This window comes from Notolabrus celidotus, chromosome 19, assembly GCF_009762535.1.
Source record: "Notolabrus celidotus isolate fNotCel1 chromosome 19, fNotCel1.pri, whole genome shotgun sequence".
Lineage (NCBI taxonomy): Eukaryota > Metazoa > Chordata > Actinopteri > Labriformes > Labridae > Notolabrus > Notolabrus celidotus.
Genome location: NC_048290.1, coordinates 21,084,049 through 21,104,985, shown reverse-complemented (window position 1 = coordinate 21,104,985; position 20,937 = coordinate 21,084,049). Strand labels below are relative to the sequence as shown.

The window sequence follows — 20,937 nt, the reverse complement described above, 5'->3', positions numbered from 1 at the left end:
AAATCATGAATATGCATATGCAGTATATGTAGATTTACTGTCAGAGGAATAAGAGTACTTACCAAAAACACTCACTCAACATAACGATAGAGTATGCCAACATTACATTGAAAATACACACAAACATACAAAGATACACACACGTATGAAAGTTTGCTCTATTCATTGGCCTGTCATCTTTGTGACTGTCTTTCTTGCTTTGTCACGTGATTGTTTTTGTCTGTTTCTGTCAGCATTGTAAGTTAAATGACAAGGATAAAGTTGTCTTATATTTGAACTTCTAGTTCTAATTAGATCTTTTGTTTTTCAGTTTATGAAAGAGAAAACAGAGGTGTTTTTCAATTTTGGAAATAAGACCCTACGGGACCATATACCCAGTCTATACTAAATGTTCTTTAAATTGAATAAATAGTTTACACCAAAAACTGTGTCGTCCAGGACATACTTTTTTATAATCAACTAATTGCTCGACTACAAATTGCAGGGACACTCCACAAACACAAAGCCCAAAACACAGGAGACTTCACAATTAACATTTATTAATAAAGACAAATAATTGATTTACAAATATTTACAGCATCTTACAACTTCACTTACTTTACAGTTTAAAGAAAAAAAGTGAAAAAATAGTATGTATTGAATGCAAGGGATGTATGAGACTTCAAATTGTAGGGCTAAAAAAACCATCATGTGTTTTAGTTTATCTTTCTTTTTTGATCTTGTGGTACTCTTCATTTTGATGTATCACTTCAAAACATCATCTTTTACTTTTCTTTTCATAAAGTTAATGAATTTGCATAAAAAAACTACTTTCCCCAAGTTTTCAGCAGCTACTTGTTCATCCGTACAGCAGTGCTGTGATGGATGACTGGATTTGTGTAGGTGGTTCAAGGATCAGACGCTTGTCTCAGTGTGAGGTGACGTCTTACAGTTCAGCGTATGTAGAAGGAGTCTATGCTGGTTGTGGTACCTAAAACACAGAAAACAAACACAAACTCAAAACACTGCAGAGACTCATGGATAATGAATGACTCTGTAAAAGCTAACTTAGAATTCTGGTGCCATCATGTGTTTTCAAAGTGTTACTACAAGAATTTAGTTAACTTATACTTTTACTCGAGTAGAGTCTGTGCACATCTGTCTGACAGGTGGTGTGTGAGAATGAAGTCATGCAAAAGAACTGTGCACTGTCAGACTGAATGACTGATTGGCCATGACAGCCTGTGGTGAGAATATAAAGATTTTATGCCTTACAAAGGTCTCAAACCAACATAAGGTTGCTTTTTCAGTAAATGTTGCTTTGATTTACTTGAACCAACTCAGAGTTCTGAGTGTCTTCTTCTAAAGCCGTTTTTCATTAAGACACAATACTGACTTGCTGACGACCCTTTGAATCTCTCTGTTCTCCTCCTCTCTGAGTTTCAGTAGAACTTGCTCCAGGATCGGGAACTCCAAGTTTAGATACTGGGCCACCTAGGAGGTAAGGAGAGGAGAGGAGAGGAGAGGAGAGGAGAGGAGAGGAGAGGAGAGGAGAGGAGATAACAATGAACCGTAACTGACTGAGTGTAAATCTGCCAGTTATTAACAATAAATAACAAGAAGTTTCCCAGGCCAAGGACAAGTCATTTCTAGCTGCTGCAAAACTTCAAGATGTGAAAAAAAACAACACCTCTGAATTCTATTTAAGTTGCACAAACACCGACTCCAAGTCATTGTTTCTCTCGTAAACTTTAACAAGCCTCCGTCTTCAACTGTAAAGAACATTAATCATGGAAAGAATGAGCAGAATAACCAAATATGCCCTTTAGCAGCCCTTAAGATATGAAAATGAGACAAGCTGAGTGACACAAAAAAAGGAAAGAAGAAAACTTTTATACTCCCAGTAACCACACCGTCATGGTAACCTCACATAAAATGAGCCGAGCAATGGAAAAGTATTTACTAGACCAGTATTTGGGAAAAATATATAAATAGAGCCTATAAAACAGACATAGTAGACTATGTAGACACACCCTCATTTTATGTAAGAGCTTAGTATGTCAACTTTTAAAATTCAAGCTTAAGAGAGTTTAATGCTTAAAGTCTTATTTATCATTAGGATACAAAATCAGTTTAGAAAATGTTAAATTTATTTTAACATTTTAAAATTAACAATATTATGATTCATCTAATATCGAATCTGTTACCCTTTTATTCCTGCTTTGTTACAGTAAAATCCTTAAATTCTAATTCATTTATAAAAAACACTCACATCATCGCTGACTTCCTCTTCATCCATGTCCATCAAAAAGATCCTCATGATGTCATCAGAGGGTCCCTGTAGTATACGCTCCCATAGAGGCTGGTCATGGTTACTGAGCTTCCTCTTTTCTGAAATAAACACAAAACATTGGTGAAACATGTTCTAACTTTACAAAGTCAAATTATTTATAGATAGTGTAACTGTGACCTCTGACCTCCACTTTGGTGAACACAGTACAGAGCAAACTCCTGGGGATCATTCTCAATCTGTCAGAGGGACATACACAAATATTAAGACATCAAAGAGACAATTATTTGGTGTCTGCCAGTTAAATCAGTTTCAATCTAAAAATCTTCATTAACTAAGACCCTACATCATGACAGGATAAGATCCAGTCCCATCTTACAGACAGAACTCAGTCTGATCTCATTCTAATCCACCATGAGCAGAGTTCTTTGCAGCATTTAGCTAATTACAGCAGGAAGGACAGACTTCCTTTTAACAGGCAGAATCCTTGAGCAGAACCAGACTCATGTTAGACAGACATCTGCCTCAGTGGGAAAGAGCAGCACAGGGAGATGCAGAATGAGAGAGTTGATAGTGGTGAGACGGATAGTATGTAGTGGTTCTCAAGTTCTGGAGTCTTATCAAAAATATCATTATCAAACACCAATGAATACATCACATAGCTTCACACAGTAGTAGGATCAGGTAGAAGAGATTTCCCAGCAATATTTCTGTCTTTTTTTGTACTGAAATATATTTCTAAGAGTCCAAACACAGTGGATTTTTCTCAAATGCTCAATAATCGTGTACAAAGCTTGTACAAGATCTAAAATGCACTGAATGAGCACATATGTTTGTAATATTAATCCAAATATTATTTAAAAAAATGCTCTTCCACTGTGAAAAAACGTCCACTAAAAAAGATTTCCTGCTTTCAAGATGTTTGCAAGTTTTATCAATAAATGATGTTAAAAAAACACATTTTTAGTTTTCACTCAGCCCAAAAAAGGTTTCCTGTTGGTGTTCAAAATGTGCATGTACTTAGATACAGAATGATTAAGTGAAGCTGTGGTCATGAAATACAGTAGTCCCTTAGTGAGTAATGATAGATTGACAGAAAGAAGAACGTTGTGTATCTGCATAAACAACATCCTCTAGATACTGACTTTAACAACACAAATAATTTGTAAAACTGCATTTTTAAAACTTAAACAACAAAACTGAGTCACTCAGTCCAAAACCAAAGTGGAAGTACATTACGACTGACTTTCAGCCAAAAAACTACATCGCTGTGATTGATATTTGTGCATTCTAACACATCTGCATGCTTTTCCATGCAGTTTTGAAGACTGTGCAGAGATCTTACCTTGAACTTGTTAAGCAGCTGTACAATCACCTGATCTGTGCTCATCCTGCTGTTGATACGAACTTTAGTTGGAGTACCAAACGATGGAGTAAAGACTGATGTCTGTAGAGGACAAAGAGAGACTGTAGGCTATGGTGCAGATGGTAGTGGGAGAAATAGACATGTGTCATGTAAACCTTGAGAAGGGTTAAAGGTAAACATACCTTGTAGTTGTAGAAGTGTCCATTGATAGAGAAGCGATGTTGTTTCTCTTTCTCTCTCTGTGCTGCTGACTTCCCCTTCCCCCTCCTCCTCTTGACCAATGAGGCGTCGCTCATGCAGCGAAACAGATTGGACTCAGCCTCCAGCTCGCAGCTCTTCTGCCTCAGAGGACGCAGAGTGCTGCTCTCATAAACAGGTGGGCCTTTGAAGAAGGCAGAAACACAGAGCTTCAGTGTCTCAGGTGAACATTTAGTGTGAACAACACAAATACATCATAGTTTTCTGGATGAGCAGTGAAAAGAGAGATACATTCATGATCAATGTAAAAAATAAAACAAACATGGAAGATTTTAAGATGTGAGTTAAAATGAAAAACAACCTGGTAGAGGATTTTTGATCACTGCGTCCTGCGGTGTCTCTGACATCTCATCTATCTGGTGGAGGTCAACATACTCCCCCCACCGTGTCATACCTCTGCAAAGCAAAGGTAAATCATCTCACGCACATAAACCTGTTGGTGAACATAGCTATGTTTACTGGTGAAACTAATTTGATTTAATCAAGATTTAAATGATCTAATTCATATGAATATTTGCACACTTAAAATCTCATTCCAGTAAATTACTTGATGCATAGAAACACAACTAATCAAGATGTTTGCACAGACTAGAGGGAAATAAACCTGAGCATGTAAAGAGTTGTGTTTGGATGTATTTTTTTTAAAATGCCGGTGTGTCCGTTACTGCTCCCATAGCTGTTTATTGTTGGTTTATCTACAGTTATTATGTCAACCTCAAGATTGCTGAAGCTCAGACTTGGGATTAGGGGGAATTAGTGGGTTTGAAAATTGCTGGTAAAGTTGGTAAGTTTAAATTTATGACAACCTGAAATCAAAATACATGTGAGAAATCAAATAGAAGGATTTTGTTAGCGTAATTGCTTAAAGGCACATTCTAAGGGCACTAAAATCGTATCATCTTCCCTTTTGAAGCTTAATAAATGACTAACTGCTTGTCTGGTTTTGACTCATGAAGCATACACAAAATGTTTCCATCAGCTAAATGGAGTTTGGTAGAAGAAAAGCTACCAGATTGTTTCCTTATGCAATGTTAATGAATACCAACATGTTTGTTCTTTCAATAAAAGGGTTCTAAAGTTTTTTATATTTTGCTCTGGCACATTACTAATATCAAACAGAAGCTATGACTAACCTTTTGTTTCCGAGCGGGCTGACTGGACTGACAGGGTCAGGTGAGAGCAGAGGAGCAAAGGGAAGCATCTGTTTATCATCCTGTATTTTGAGCCTAATGAGCCTCCGTACTCCCCAGGAGATATTCAGGAAGCCTTCCACCATCACCTCCCCATCTTTATCCTGTTGCAGAAACAGACAGAAGATGCTTAAGTGGTTTGTGATTGCAGTCTCGAACAGTCTTCTTCACTACCTCATTTTGTTGACAACTATGAAGAACAGTCCAATTAGAGCCAACAGGTATTTCTTATGTGCACCTTTATGCTGAAGCTTGACCTGCCTATGGTCAGATCCTCTGCTGCAGTAAGCTGTGACTTGCTGCAAAGTTGATGTACTCTGGTGTGTTCACAGTCAGCGTAGAAATAACAGCAGTATGTAGGAGCGTTATAATTCTGCTTTGTGTCGTGTTGTGTCAAACTAAGTCCTTAAAAATGTGTTTCTGTAATTATATATGAAGTTAATTAATTCTCTGTCTTGAAAAATACTCAGTTTTGCTAACTTTTTATCAAACTGAATCATCCGGTCAATGCTCTCTGATATTTTTCTTGTAAATACATACTTGTATTTCTCTTTACAGTTTCCAGACTTCACAAAGACAGGAAAAGGTGAGTAGTTCCTAGTACCAAGAGGCTCTCAAAGCTAATCATTTGAGCATTAATAAAACTTTTAATAAACCTTTAAATATAATTACATCATACCTGAGAGTAACTGAGGTGCAGCTGGGTCTGGTCCTTTAGGAAGCAGTTGTATGTTCTTAGGAGGGAGAGAAACTCGGCCCTGTAATGAACACAATGATTACCAATCGTACAGAACATGTTGAAGGTAGCTGAACAGTCATAAACAAGTTATACTACAATGTTATTTTCCAAAAGTAAAGCACACTTTAGATGTTTTTTCTTTTCAGAGAACAAAAGACAAAAGTCATGTTTAATATTGTCTACTTGTAACATATACATGGAGTACTGTAAGCCAAACTCAGCAGAGTCCCTGCTGCATGTGGAGTGACTCACCTGGACAGGGTCCTCCCATCTCCCGCCTGGATTTCTGGGAGGAGAGCTTGTTCATTCATCTCTGATATTATCAACTACAGCAGAGAGGAAAAAAGAAGATCATTCATAGCAGCAGCTTAAGTAATCACACAGTGGAAAGAGCTAAATCCTGAAGTGAAACCAGGACAAACAGAAGCCAGTGACTTGTTGAATGCTACTTTGGTGTGCTTACTGCTCTCAGTCAGAGACCTGGGCAGTATTATGTCAACACAGAGCGAGGAATCGCACAAAAATGAACTACTCTGCACTTCCACAACCGACAGTCCTTCCAAAAATAAACAATATAATTTAAGTCTTACCTTCTCTAAACGGCAAATCAGAGCTCCCTTCTGGATTCTCTGCCTTTGTCTCTGTCTTTCGTCTTTCTGTGCTTTAAATATCTTTCCTCTCCTTCTCTCTCCCTCTCTTTGAAGTGTTTGTGTTATATTTATCTCTCTCCTTCTCCCTCTCTAGCCGTGCCTACTCTCTTTTACTTTCTTTTTTTGAGCTTGTCTCTAAGAGATTTAATAACAGTACTCCACCCAGTAACCAGTGATGACAGTGTAGGCCGAGCCGTTTGTTTATTCTGCGGTAAGAGACACTGAAGCCTTTAAGCCCGTGAACAGATTGTTGGAATATCCATGTGGCAGTTCTTTTTCTAGATTAAATGTTTTCTTTCTTTCTTATTCTCTTTTTCCATCGCATCTCTTTTACTCTTAGTACAACAGCAGTCTTTCTTTGTCCCTGTCTTTCACACTGTGCGTGTCTCTCTGTCTCAGCCTGTTTCTTCGTGAGAAGTATCTTTGGTATTCAGCAGTTGTCATCTGCTCCACCACTACACACTCTGACAGTCAGGTTTTTTTTTTTTGTGAAGAGGCATGATCCACAAGCACTAACCACATTTAAAGCTGCAGTACACAATTTTGTATTCGACTATTATGATTAGAAATGTTGGGAAACCCCACAAAGGAAATATGGCTGCTGTGATCTATTTCAAAACTAGCATGTAATATCATATTTGCCAATAAAAAATACAAAAAGAAACAAAAGATGTGAATATGTAAATTTATCATGTGTCTATCAAAAAAACTGAGATGAACTTTGGTTTCCTTTACAGAAACAAACACTGTTTTTCTTTTGTTGCTTGAAAAAGCAACAATCAACCTTTTTATCTGCACTAAACTACAGTGATATTCGTTATGCTGGTTACCTCAGCCTCCCTGTAAATGTTGGACTCAGTGTACCATGCTGCATTGTGATTTGTCTTCGGATTAGGTCTTCATACTCATCACTGTGTCTTATATGAACAAGTAGGTTTGTCTTGCTTACATATCAGAAATATGGATAATAAGTATATCTTTCTTTATAAGGCCATACTACATGAACCGCCTTATTATTTATAGTCTTTACTGACCTCCTAAAACTGTCAATGGCTGTAACCTTCGGGTCGGACACATTCTGTTTGTCGTTTCCTCTGACTCCCCCTGCCTTTGGTAAAAGTGCTTTAAATATTTTGGTCCTTAATTCTGGTCTGAGCTCCAAGGTCACCTAAAACTGGATTATTTTATTTATCTGGAGTATTTCAAAACTAGGATTAAGGATCAGTTAAGCACTGCTGAACGCTACTAATTTATTCATTGATATTGATATAATTGATTCATTTATTTATATATACTGCTACTACTCGTCTCATCACTATCACCGCTCCCTCTATCCCTTATTCTCCTCTATCCCTCTTTCCAACCCCAACCCGGTCCAGGCAGATGGCTGTCTAACATGAGTCTGGTTCTGCTCGAGGTTTCTGCCTGTTAAAAGAAGTTTTTCCTCACTGCTGTAACCAGCTAAATACTGTGAGGTGCAATGCTCATGGTGGATTAAGGTGGGGAAAGACTGAGTCTTACCCTGTCTTGGTGTTGGGTCTCTGTTAATCAGATAACACAGAGTATGGTCTAGACCTGCTATGTTTGTAAAAGCATCTTGAGATAATGTTTGTTGTGATTTGGTGCTTTACAAATAAAGACTGATTGATGACATGTTATTAAAGAGACGTTGTATCTCAATGGGGATATTCCTGGTGAAATAAAGGATAAACTAATAAATCAAATAAAATGAAATGTAGACGGATTTCTTTTTAATTTTAAGTTGTTACATGGCTTTCCTACTGATCACCAAGCTATGATGAATACCTGATTCTGATTGGTCGAAACCCCTTGACACTGGTTATTAACTCTGAATAGCAAGAGCAACACCACGGGCAATCGTACACGTCATATCAAATCAAATACCTGTTTTCCTGAGAGAGACTATTCAACTATCCCAGGAATTTCTTTTTTTAAATATAATAATTTATTTCCTGTCTACAGCAGGAATATAAAGGGAGAACTTATTTGAAAAGTAAGTAACAATAGGCTTTATAACTGCACTGTATAAACGCCATTAAAGGCAGGGTAATGAACAAGATAGAGAGAAGGCATCCATTAATTTTGGAATCTTTACCTTATTATGTCTTTGGTTCATTGTATACAGAAATAATTAAAAAAATAAATAATGTGGATTTTCTAAGAAACACTTTAAATCTTTAACTTCCCCGATCTTCACAGTAGTAGGCTACACTATCAACTTGTAAACCACAACCATACACTATCTGACTGAACCACAGAGCGCAAGTGCTGTCTTTGTGACTATTCACTTTATTTCTTAATTCTGGGTTGTACACAGTAACTTTGTTGTGCATGATCGTGTCTAATATGACATGGGCCCTTACTGTAAAAGAGCAAGTTCACTCACCTAAAAGCTAAACAAGGAAATAAGATTTAATAATAAAGTTTATTTTCAGATATTTGGTTCACCATGCATAACATTCAAGATTTCTCTTTTCTGCCCAACACGAGCTTCAGTGAGGACTTCAGTGAGGTCTCTCAAGCCTCAACATGCAGGTTGACAAGTCCCCTGGAGCAACTGCATCAAAACTGTCTGTGTGGCTCTCCACATGTGTGCGCCTTTTTATGAGATTTGTGACTCACGTGCATTTCCAAAGTCAGTGCTTGACAACAATACGCTAATAACATGTTGGGGATCATAAATTAAAAACAGGAACTTTTATAGAGGCAGTGGCAGTTTTTACACCAGGCTCAATGGAAGGTAACCGCTACAAGTTCAAGGTAGCTAGAGGATTGCAGAAGGCTGGATTTAACAGTTCGAAAAAAGTAGGTTATGAGTGCAGCATATAAACGTAAATCATGGGTCAGTGCTACATTGTCCTTTTTAGTTACCCAAAGTGATTTGTTCCACCCTACTTCCAGTGAACGATATTAGTGCCAGTTCTAGTGCTGCTGGAGAAGAGATAACATGATGAAAAAAAGGCCAAAAGTCCAGTTTGTAACCTCATGTGGCTTTTTATACCAACAACTTTTTAGACAAACTACATGAAGTATCTTTGCTGGCTTTGAATATTCACCACACTGCTATCCCAGATACTGCCTCTACTTCAATCATTCATTTTGATCTTATCATCCAAGGTGTATACTTATAAATAATAATTTAGATATTATCCAGAGAGGCACTATTTGAGAATCTAGCTTTCAAGCTTTGCTTTGTTGTCCCAAGAAATTTCTCCCCACTGAAGCCAAAACACCACACTGAGATGGATAAGGCTTCAGATGGTGAAGTGTATGTGAAACTATGAGCCTGGAAAAACATAGCCAGCGGGAGAAAAGCCAATGTACACCATGACACACCCATTTTCTGCCTTTGTTACCCTCCTTTAAGTCACTTCCCTCCCTCTGCTTCTTTACTCCACTCCCTTCTCTCTTACACTGACTTCTTCTAACCCTGACACACAGATTGGACCTGAATATGTAATGCGAGTGCAGTGCTCACTTGAAAATCAGTTGGGTGCTGTTGGCTTTAAATGAAACACTTCTACTTTGTTACACTGATTATGTTAACACAGTTTATAGCTTCACTTGTTACTTGAAACAACTAATCTGATACTCCAATTACAAAAACAAAACAAAACAAATCTTAGAAAAGCAAAGTTGTGGTTAAAAGTTAAAACCCACATATGTAAACACTTGAATCCTACCCTTTAAAACACCAAACTAACAATTACCCTTTAAAATGTTAGAAAGAATGTGGATAAATTTGTCAAACAACAGTAGAAATGTTCAGTTCTACAATCTTTAAGATTTCAGCAAAGCGCATAACGAACAATAATCTTAAGATGATCAAAAAAACGTTATCTTACCTACCTGGTCAGTCTTTAAATCTCCAACCAAAGGACGCTGGTTCACTCCATGTGTGACGTCTAAGACATTGTATGAGTGTGTATGTGTGTGTGTGTGTGTGTGTGTTTATAGGTCCAGAGTACAGTGCATGTGGTAGGAGGTGAGCTTGAGTAGCACACTGCAGCAGCTGGTTAATTATTGCAGGACATGTTGAGACAGTGGAAGAGGGAGGGGCTGACTGACACCTGATATGACTCGCCTGCTCTGTGTGTATGAGTGTGTATGAGTGTGTATGAGGAGAGAGAGAGAGAGAGAGAGAGAGAGAGAGAGAGAGAGAGAGAGAGAGAGAGAGAGAGAGAGAGAGAGAGAGAGAGAGAGAGAGAGAGAGAGAGAGAGAGAGAGAGAGCAAAAGTGAGAGCAAGGTGAGAGGGAGTTAACTGTTAACAAACTTACAAGATTTACTGAAAGCTCTCAAGCGGATTAGACTTTAAGAACAATGTGAGGATTGTAGTTTAAGAGTAGCAGGTCCTGATCTACTTTTGTTAGAAACACTCTTTGTATTACCCTGAGCAGTTTAAGAGTGGCAGGTCCTGATCTACTTTTGTTAGAAACACTCTTTGTATTACCCTGAGCTTCAAATCATCACATATTTGCTCTGTAACAATAGCTCTCCAAAAATTGGATGGCCACCAGTAGCAGCACTGATGCAGCTGGTTGTAGCAGTGATCCAGGAAGGCTTCCTCTGTCCTCTGCTGTTCTCTTTCTACACATCACCTTAAAGGTGCAGTGTGTAATATTCAGTGGAATTTACCAAAGCAGACTTGGTAAAAATGGAACCTAACATTCATTGTTTAAATCAGCATATACCTGAATATGAAAATTGAAAATTTTGTTTTCGTTTACTTGGAATATGTTTTTTTCTACATAAGCAACAGGTCCCCCTCCACAGAGGCCGCCATCTTGCACAACCATGTTTCTTCAGCAGCACAGAACAGACAAACTAGCAATCGGCATATGCAAATTTGTACTCATTGAGTGGCCGTCCAAAATGTAAAGTTAAAAAAGAGGAAGAATAAAAAGAAATGTATTATTGTTGTACATAAATGGAATTTTTATTGATCTGAGTTTTTGATAGTTAAATCTCCTATTTATCATGCATTACAGCAGCTTTCTGTCCTAGAAGGCCACTGCCACTTGTGGAGCTTCACCAATGAGGTGAGCAGGGAAGCAAGGGTTTCAATCTAGAATCTAAACACTAGATGTCACTAAATAGTCCTACTTCTACACAGTGAACATTTAATTTCAAAACATTAAACACATCACATCAGTTTTAAATTGTATTTAGATGACTCTATCTCAGTTACATCTCTCATTCAATCACACTAATTAAACTAATGACACTTCGGCCTTGTCCGAAAATATTAAAAACAAACTATTTCAAGTCTTCCTTCAGTTAAACTGTTCAAATTAAAGGTTTTCCCCATAGGTCTAAATTAAGATGTTTGAATTTCTTATTTCATTTTGCAAAGTATTCATATTACATTATTATTACTATTACTATTATTATTATTATTATTATTATTATTATCATTATTATTATTATTAATAGTAGTAAATTCGTTTCTGTCAATGATATTAAAGAACTACTGTGCTTTTTCTCTGTCTTCCTTCACATGAACAATAATGTTGGTAACTGTGCAGCTTCATTTTAATAAAAATGGCCTCTTCAGTTTATTGTTGGAGGGAACTTTAGCTGCTTTATTGTAAACATGCTGTATTACATTACTCAAGCATAATTAAATGTCCCAATATTAAATATAACCACAAGGCTTATTTAGTTTCTCTACCGCTCCACACTGAAGAAAAATCTTTGAAAGATGATTTTATCTTGCAAGCATATTCAATAAGATTTTTTTTCCTGGACACATGAAGATTACCAGGCTCAACTGGGTCTCACTCTAAAAACAAAGCAGCTGTTTTTATTTAAATGTTAAGATAAACAGTGTAATTTAATATACAGTTTATTTATTTTAGATCATTTCAGGATGACTGGATGCATGTAAAAATAACACTATGTAGCAGCTTGGTGGAGCAATTAGCTCTAAGCTCTATGCCAATGGTGGGGAATATAGTAATCCAGCAATAATACACAGTCAGTATTCAACAGTCTCCTAAATAAATGCAATACACAGTTTGTACATGTTTGCAAGACTCCGTTCATTGTTGTGATTTAGTTTTGGAGTAGTTCTGCTCTTAGTCAGCAGGGGGAGCCAGAGTATCTGTACAGAAGACGTGTACATTTATACAGCTGAGTCAGTAGTCTCTGGCAGATATAGCTTCATACATTTTTTCCCCCCTTTTTTCATTGAATTGGCCTGGTTCTTTAAATATGTTTGAAACCCACAGGGGTGTGTTTCCTTTTATGAAATAAAAACAAACCTGTTGAAAAAGAGGCTTACTCATACTTTATACTGTGCAGAGCAAATTGCCCTGTACAACAGCACCACCCAGTGGTGAAAAGGGTTACAAGTGAAAGTACTACAAGAAGTAATTTACTTGCATGGGATTGCTTTATGTATTTTATAACTGCAAATGTTTTTATTATTTTTAAATTTTTTTGTTTGAGAGGATGAAGATGCAAACAGAAGTTCAATACAAAAAGGGTAAAGAAAAAAAAAAAGAGAACAAGACAGAACCTGGGAAAGAAATCAAATCACTGTCTTTGTCACAAGACAGGACAAAGAAAAGTGGCATCACATAACTTAAGTGAATCACACAATAACAATTGATTGTGTTTTGTAATATAAAACAAATGGAAATCTTAAACTGCCGGGCAATCAGACAGTAAAAATATATGTTACACTGATGTTTATGTAAAGCAGCAGCATTTTCTTCTTTTTCCAACACAACCAATAAAGGTTTTCTTTAATCACCGTTGTGTACGACTAACTCTGCCTGCTGAGGGAGTACAATAGTTGACGCCATCCAGAGCAGAGTGGATAAGCAGCAAATGAAGTGAAATGCCATTCCTTTCCTAAAATAAAACAGGACATACAGGCTGGCAGGCAACAGGTGGACAACACAAAGGCTACATCCTGGACTCTCTCTGTACGTGTGTGTGTGTGTGTGTGTGTGTGTGTTTGTGTGTGTGTGTGTGTGTGTGTGTGTTTGTGTGTGTGTTTGCGCACGTGTCAAAATGCAGCATTAAATACATACTAAGTGGTGAGTCAGAATGTGCCTGTATATATCTGTCAAGTAAAGAAGATAAATTGTATAGAACTCATAAAGTCTTTTTTCATACTTCACACATTGTTAATATAGTTTAAATGTAGACTCAATAGTGAAAAAATATACAATACACATTCAGCCCATTAGAATTTTAACTGTATTTGTAACCTACATGTCCCATGAAGTCCTGCAAAACATTATTTAATAACTTCTATGAAATTGGACTCAAATAGGGACTATGTCAAATCAGAAAAAGGATGTGGTGAAAAAGTGGATTTGTACTCTATATTTTAAAAAGTATAAATGTGTTTTTCTTTATTTTGATTCCAGTTTTTGTCGTAGTTTCAGTGACACAACATGAGTGAACTTTCAGCGTACATATTTCCATGATATGATGATTAAACACTGACTGACGCTGTTGTTGATTACTGTAACTCTGCAGCGCTGGAGCCGCTGGAGCTTAGAGCATAACCTGAGTGACTGTACATGAGGACAGCTAGCAGCTGCCACCGTCCATCACAATCCACACACACACACACACACACACACACATAGTGACACACACACAGTGACTGAGCCTGTCCCTGATGAGCACAGAGCTCATGGCTGTCCCTGGCTAAGGCACAAGCAGACTCCGATTGTAGACACACAGCAAGTGATCCAGCAATAGTCTTTTTACCTGCCATGGGAATATAAAAACCATCTTCTACTGAATCTGTTGACCACCTTTCTTAACGCCGATCACTCTGGAGCCAGAATGAAAATTGTGAAAACAGTGTCAGTCATCAGGATCCTCCTTCTCCTGGTTTTGGTCACGGCAACTTATGGAATACAAAGAGGTACGTTGCACTTGGTGAACTCTGTTTTTTGGGCATTAGTTGCCAAAAGGGTCTAAGAGCACTCACGTAATTTATAAAAACAGTAAAAATTTTCATCGTTCATAGAAATGAAGAACCTACCATACTCTCAGGGCATTATAATACTAATTGACAGAAACAGAATTCACAAAAAAAGAGACGGAATAAGAAAAACAGTATAGATCTCTATTCCAATATTTGTCTTTTGTAACATCACATATGATTACATGACTGTGTGTTTGAGTAATCACGCAGTAAATAAGACCAACACAATCAACAGTGGAAGCTTTAAAGATAAAGTGCACACAATAAGAAGCATTCTTATTCTTGCATCTATTCTTTACTTTCGCATAAGGATGAACTTTGAGTATCTCCAAATACAAAGTGCAAAGATAATCTGTTTTCCAACACATCATGCAGGGAAAAGGAGAAGGTGTTGACAGGCCTACATAGTGTAAATGTGACTAAATCTACATCCTTCCTACACTTTGCTATATCCTCCAGGGTGTTGTAAAGGTGCTTAGGAACCAACGATTTCCTCTGCCGTTTCTATATCTGTATCTAATATGACCCAGTTTGATTCCCTGCGCCAGATCAGAACCTGTTCTGGAAAGTCTGCTCCACAAAGAATGTGTTTCTGCATTGAATCTGGTGATTAAAGTTAAGTGTAAATAACCTCTCATGTATTGTGCTCTTGCCATATTAAAACATTGACAATGGAAATAAAACAAGACCACAAATAATTCAAACGTAGGCCTACATCTTCTGGGCCTTTGAAGACCGCAGAAAGTTCGACCATGGCCTCAGAATTTCAGGACACATGAGACGGGTACCAAATGTTGGCACAATTTTAGAGTCACATGCACAGGCCTGCAGAGTAGATCATTGACACACGACACATGTTTTATAAGTACAGATAAACAGTGCATGCTGCTGAAGACTGGATCAGAGAGACAGCTGGTGTAGGTGCTGGCACACTCTGCCAGGTTAGATATCGTAGCTGGCAGAGTTTAGCTAGGTGGGGTCGGTGTAGGGCTGGGCTTGGCAGCTAACCGATGCTATGGGTTGTATGTCAATGATTAAAAGACTGAAATGAATGTAGATGGCATCTATCTTGTTGGTCTTCAAATCGCTGCAGGCATCCTGTCAACGGCAGTTTAAATGTCTGGGTGAAATACTACTGATTTACCTGTCAATCATGTTATTAGGGGATGTAGATTCCACCAAAAGCACTTTGAAACTGTCTCAAAAAGAAACTACATGATGATTTACAAATAAGGAAGCAGCTATAAAGGATGTAGGTTAGCCTCTTGACGTTGTTAGAGTCATTTGAGTTATGTCCAGAGCCACCACTTCATTAAACCTGGTGAAATCCATCATCAATGTGTTTTTGTTCATTCCCAGTACCCTTAGTCTCTGATAGAAATAAACTATACTTCTGCTAAGCACATAAGCTACAGCCCTCAACTCAAACAAACACAAGTTGAATCCCAACAGGGTGAGACAAGACCCCAACGAGAGGTGGATGACGCAGGATCAGACAGTTTGGTTCTGGTGTTGCTCATGTTAGTGAAAGTTAATAACTGTCATGAAGGGGTTGTAAAGGGGTTTGACCAATTAGAATCAAGCATCTTACACAGCAGGAGGATCGGAAAGAGAGCCAGGTATGAATTAAAATAAATGTCATTCTTATACAAATAATCAGTTGATCAGCAGAATTTTTTTAGCCATCCTAACTTTTTCCACCCATGCTCCCTGTGTTATTATTTTAAAGTGTGTCACATCAAATCCCCTCAAAGGAGAGGCAACATGAAAAATAAAAATATGTTTATAAAGTTATGATAGAGGAAGCAAGGTCTGCTGAATCCCATGATTCAAGTCTTTAAAACTTGCTATTTACAGTGTGTCTGCATACAGTGGAAGATAAAGGGTAACTTCATATGAAAACACTGGTTGATGACAGGCCATATGCATAGTTTACATCTGTTGTGTCAAAGTTGGACTACTTGTGTTGTTGCCATCAGTAAGCCAAAGTAAGGCTCAGATCAGTTGGTCAAAACTAAGTTGGATAATACAAAAAGGTTAGTTGCTAAAACAATGTTAAACCATTTTACTACAGGTAACATGAAACTATGTAAGAACATTATTTTATCTTAAAATAATAATGTATTTCACTATAATCAATGTATTTTCTCACCAATACTATAAACCAGTATTTTTTGTAGAACATGGTATGACTAATTTAAAAGACCATCCTAGGTTGAAGGGGTGAAAGGTGTTGCTCAGCATGCCTGTGTGAGCCACTACAAACAACAGATGACCCCCTCACCGACATCTAATCCCGTGACGTGCCTGAGAACAATGTTATGTTTGTGTTTGTTCTTGTTTTTTAACCACAGTGAAACTATTAAACAAAAAACAAACAAACTATCTTGTCTGCAAGAGACAAAGCACACTGTTAACAATTTGACTTGAAAGCATGGAAAAAACCTAGAGGACAAACTGTAAATCAAAGCAAACACCAAAAGAACCAGGGGATGTTATAAGTTACAGGCTCTAATGCAGGTCACCACTACAGGGAAGAAACTGGGCTAGAGGTTGAAAGGGACCATGCAGAGGCTGCAGGAAATTCAACAAAGAAAAGATGTATTTAAGACTGAAATGTGAAATGATTATTCAGTAGTTGTTATGGTAGTAACAATTATGACCTAAGACATGGGTAACTAACTTGCCCATGGTTATTAACTTTGTATTAAATATTGAAGGATTACACATACACACACTCTTTGTAAAATGCAGCAAAGCCAACACTAATGTTGTAGAACAAACACAGTAAAAATGAGGGAAGGAAAGAGTTATTTCATTAGAATTAGACACGATTGATCTCCTTCACAAAGACCTCAAGTATGCAATGTCTCTTCTGCTGTCCTAATAGAACATAATAAAAAGTTCATAACCAGAACCCTGTACAATAATACGTTCAGTGAGGCTCTTGTTATGATGATTAATGATATTTAGTTGAAATGACCCATGGTGGAACACTTACTGTTCAGATGTTGTCCATCTGTCCGGACACAATATTAACTACAGTGAAGACAAAATACTCAAAACTGACTCCAACAATAACCTGCTTCAAATAAATGCCACATTATGAATACATTAGAGTTAGAAAAGCTGTTTCAGCTTTTTATTGTAGTCTCTATCTGTAGCACATGACAGAAATCAGCAAAGTGTGAGCTTGTCAGCAAATATAATTCTGATGACATTCTTATGTATGTATTGAAATATGCCATATGAAACTGTGTTAGCATGAATGATCAAGAGTTGATAGCTACATTGCCAGCACTGTAAGGCTATTTGTGCATGAGGTTACTCTCAGCAAATGGCTATTGGTCATAATAATATGGTTTGTTCCCAATATCATTGCTGACTTCCTTGAGCTAACTAGTGTAAAAATTGAGGTCCGTATTTCTTGGTAGATGGAGCTCTGAGAGTGTTGACAGTGAAGTTAGCCAAAACTGCACAATCATGTGTGTGGGGTTTTCGCAATGCTCATCATTTATTATTAACCACACATCAACTTTACAAAGCCCAGATGTACGGCAACTATTTAACCTACATGAACAAACAGTGTAGTCACACATACATTAATGTTATACTGTTGAGTTGAGAGGTAAAAGAAACAGAAGCTTGGATACAGGTATACATCTGCAGAGAGAGTGCCGCTCAAACTGACTTCAAGGATAAAACAACAGCGCCATCTAGGGACGTTGTTCCTCTAGTAACTTAGCAACACAGCATGTCTTTAAGGTACAGTCCACTGTGCCAATTGTTCCAGTATTTCACCATCACAGATGAACATGTTAACATGCTAATTTTAAGTACAGGTCAAAAGTAGACAGCAAGGTACAGCTGAGTCTGATGCTTGCACCCGTATACTGTATCTGTTTACTAAAAAAATCAATCGTTACATGAAGTTGACCCAACTTGGTCAAATGAACACTAAAAGTATAAAAGTTTTGGAAGGGTACATGAAGATATTCCACATAATAGTTTGTCTTCTTATCAAACCTTAACTTCCTTACAGCTTATCAGGGACACAATTTGAATCAATCCTTTGGAGACAGTTCAAGTATGTAAATAATTTAGATTGAACCATAGCTCTAGAGAGTTCTATAGGTATGTCAAGAACCATGTTGTCATCCATTCAGCCATATTGTCTGCATGTCTAAAATTAACATTTTGTAATGCATACATGAAATAACTCAACAAAGCACGTACTTAATAGATTGTTCACCTCACTTTAACCTTGGCTAAATTTGCATCCCAGTGTTTAAAACTAAGGATTAACCTCATGTCAGGGTTTCAGTTTGATTTACAGGAGCTTTCTTTCCATCGCCGCTTCAATCCAAAGAGCAACAGTGACCCTGGGTTGGTGAATGGGGGATGGGGGGGATTGTTTGTTAGCATTGCTGTTGTGAAATCTTTATTTCACAAGAAATAAAACAAGCACAATGTCCTTCAGATCGTGATCACTTCCTTCATTCTGTCCTTTTCACTCTCCCTTTTTGTTTTTCCTCCAGCTTTGTTCTACCCCTTTCTTCTCTCCCGTTTTCTGTTTTCTATTTTGCCTCTTCCTCCCCTTAGTTCATAAAAAGTTTAAAGTAACCCTGATGTCTCTGATCTGGTTCCATATAAAAACAGTTGCTGCCTCACCCCTGCTACTTCCATCTTCTTCCATTCCTTTTCCCTTTCAACATGTCTTTGATTAAACTCCCTTTTTCTTTTCCTCCCCTTTAATATATAACCTAGAGTTAAAAAAATATACACCAGATATTCTTACTCGTACATAGTAGCTTTCCCTTTACCTCTGTTCTCTTGTCTGGAAATAATCCCTCCACCTCTTTTCCTTACATCCTCTTTGTGATTAAACTTGACCATGTATTTAAAACAAATCAGGATCGCACCTGCAAGGTGGATTTTTTGGTTTATGTGATGAAATACATCATATGGCTTTAATAATTTCCTATACAACTGATAATTTACTCACTTTCATTTTAACAAAGACCATCTGTCGAATGAGATAGTGGAGAACAATGTGTGCACAGAGTATGGAATGTGTCTTTGAAGCTTAAATTACAATATTACTGCATTAACTTTTGTTGAAATAAAAAAGGTAGAACAAACCTTTGAACCTTCAGAGTTTAATAATGAATCTAGTAACCCTGCCACTGTCTCTCCTCCATTTAATTCTTTCATACTTTGACTCTTGATCCCCACCTTTTTCAAAGCTGCAGGATTTCTAAATGGTTTAGATTTAATTGTAACAGTACATGTTTTTATTTTTTCTTCCCCCTGAAGGTCATCCTTCTTCCTCTCTACTCATGTCAAGCTGTAGCAAACCTCAAAACCCCTGTTGTGGTCACAACCGCTAACAGTCATAGCTGGACTCTGAGTGACTAAAACAGATGACTCAATCTAAGATAGGAATGTTGAAAATGCCAAGAATGCAAAATAATATGGCTGAAAAGACTCAGCTGTTTGCAGTTCTGTGAGCAGGACTGTGATGCATTATAGAGAAACATGTTCAGTTTTTAACTCAATCTCACATAACACATAAATATGTGTATTACTGATAATGGTTAGCACTTACTAAGCTGTTCACATTAGCAAAAAAAAAAGGCACATTCAGTGCTAATGCAAAACAAAGTTTGAGCTGAAAATCTGAGAGTATGATGCTAAGATAGTAAGGTTTATTTATAGAGCACCTTTTAATAGCAGAGGCCACAACGTGCTTCACAACAAAATATTAAAGGCGAGCAGGAGTTTGTTCTAAACTTGACACTTAGATTATGTATGGTTGGTTTAACAGTAGAGGATAAAAAGCCAAGGCTTGTCTTCACCTCTGGGAAAAACAGGATCAGGAGTTGAGTTAAGGACTTCAGTTGTATCAGTATTCAGCTGAAGGTAACTAAAACATGATTGACAACAATTATGAGGTTTAAAAGACAAGTACAGCTGAATATCATCTGCATAGAAGCGCACGGAAATATCTTTTAAAGTTCTTATAAGATACACCAAGGGGAACAGAGATAACAACAGAGGGCCTAGGACAGAACCCTGAGGGACACCACAGGACAGGTTTTCCACCAATGAGACATAATAACCAACATGAACAGAAACATTTCTTCCAAGCAAATATGAGGAAGACCAGTCCAACAACAATCTGATACTTATTACATTTTTTTGTGTGTATTGATACTCTTTAAGTGTTCTTTTTTATGTGTTTACCACTTAGCGCCTCGGATCATCACTTTATTAGAGACAGTTGATGTTCTGCTGGATCACAATGCCACCTTCATCTGCGAGGTGGAGTCCCGCCCCCCTGCTGAAATTACATGGACCAAGAATAACCACCAGATAATGTAAGTTCAGCAACTCATATCGCCATGACTCAATTCCAACAGGGTTTTTAAAAACAATTCTATTTAGTTCTATGTCAAAAGAAACTAAGGGACACTATAACCTTTTTAT

The 20,937-nt window shown here is 37.4% G+C and overlaps 1 protein-coding gene across 5 annotated transcripts in view; it reads right to left on the bottom strand.

Moving 5' to 3' along the window:
- Positions 1 to 522: 522 nt before the first annotated feature.
- Positions 523 to 20,937, bottom strand: part of rassf6 (Ras association domain family member 6) — a 51,622-nt gene continuing 31,207 nt past the window's right edge. For 2 of the 5 annotated variants that reach the window (XM_034709877.1, XM_034709881.1), the window contains exons 3-12: positions 6,075 to 6,148; positions 5,763 to 5,841; positions 5,027 to 5,187; positions 4,195 to 4,289; positions 3,818 to 4,017; positions 3,615 to 3,716; positions 2,457 to 2,508; positions 2,252 to 2,370; positions 1,376 to 1,473; positions 523 to 970 (exon numbers count right to left, since the gene is read on the bottom strand). In XM_034709877.1, the coding sequence (XP_034565768.1) occupies positions 895 to 970; positions 1,376 to 1,473; positions 2,252 to 2,370; positions 2,457 to 2,508; positions 3,615 to 3,716; positions 3,818 to 4,017; positions 4,195 to 4,289; positions 5,027 to 5,187; positions 5,763 to 5,841; positions 6,075 to 6,133 (1,041 nt within the window). In that variant the 5' untranslated portion in view covers positions 6,134 to 6,148 and the 3' untranslated portion in view covers positions 523 to 894. Of the gene's footprint in view, positions 971 to 1,375; positions 1,474 to 2,251; positions 2,371 to 2,456; positions 2,509 to 3,614; positions 3,717 to 3,817; positions 4,018 to 4,194; positions 4,290 to 5,026; positions 5,188 to 5,762; positions 5,842 to 6,074; positions 6,149 to 6,412; positions 6,541 to 10,338; positions 10,525 to 20,937 lie in introns of those variants that run through there. The other 3 variants (XM_034709879.1, XM_034709878.1, XM_034709880.1) reach the window with 3 other exon arrangements.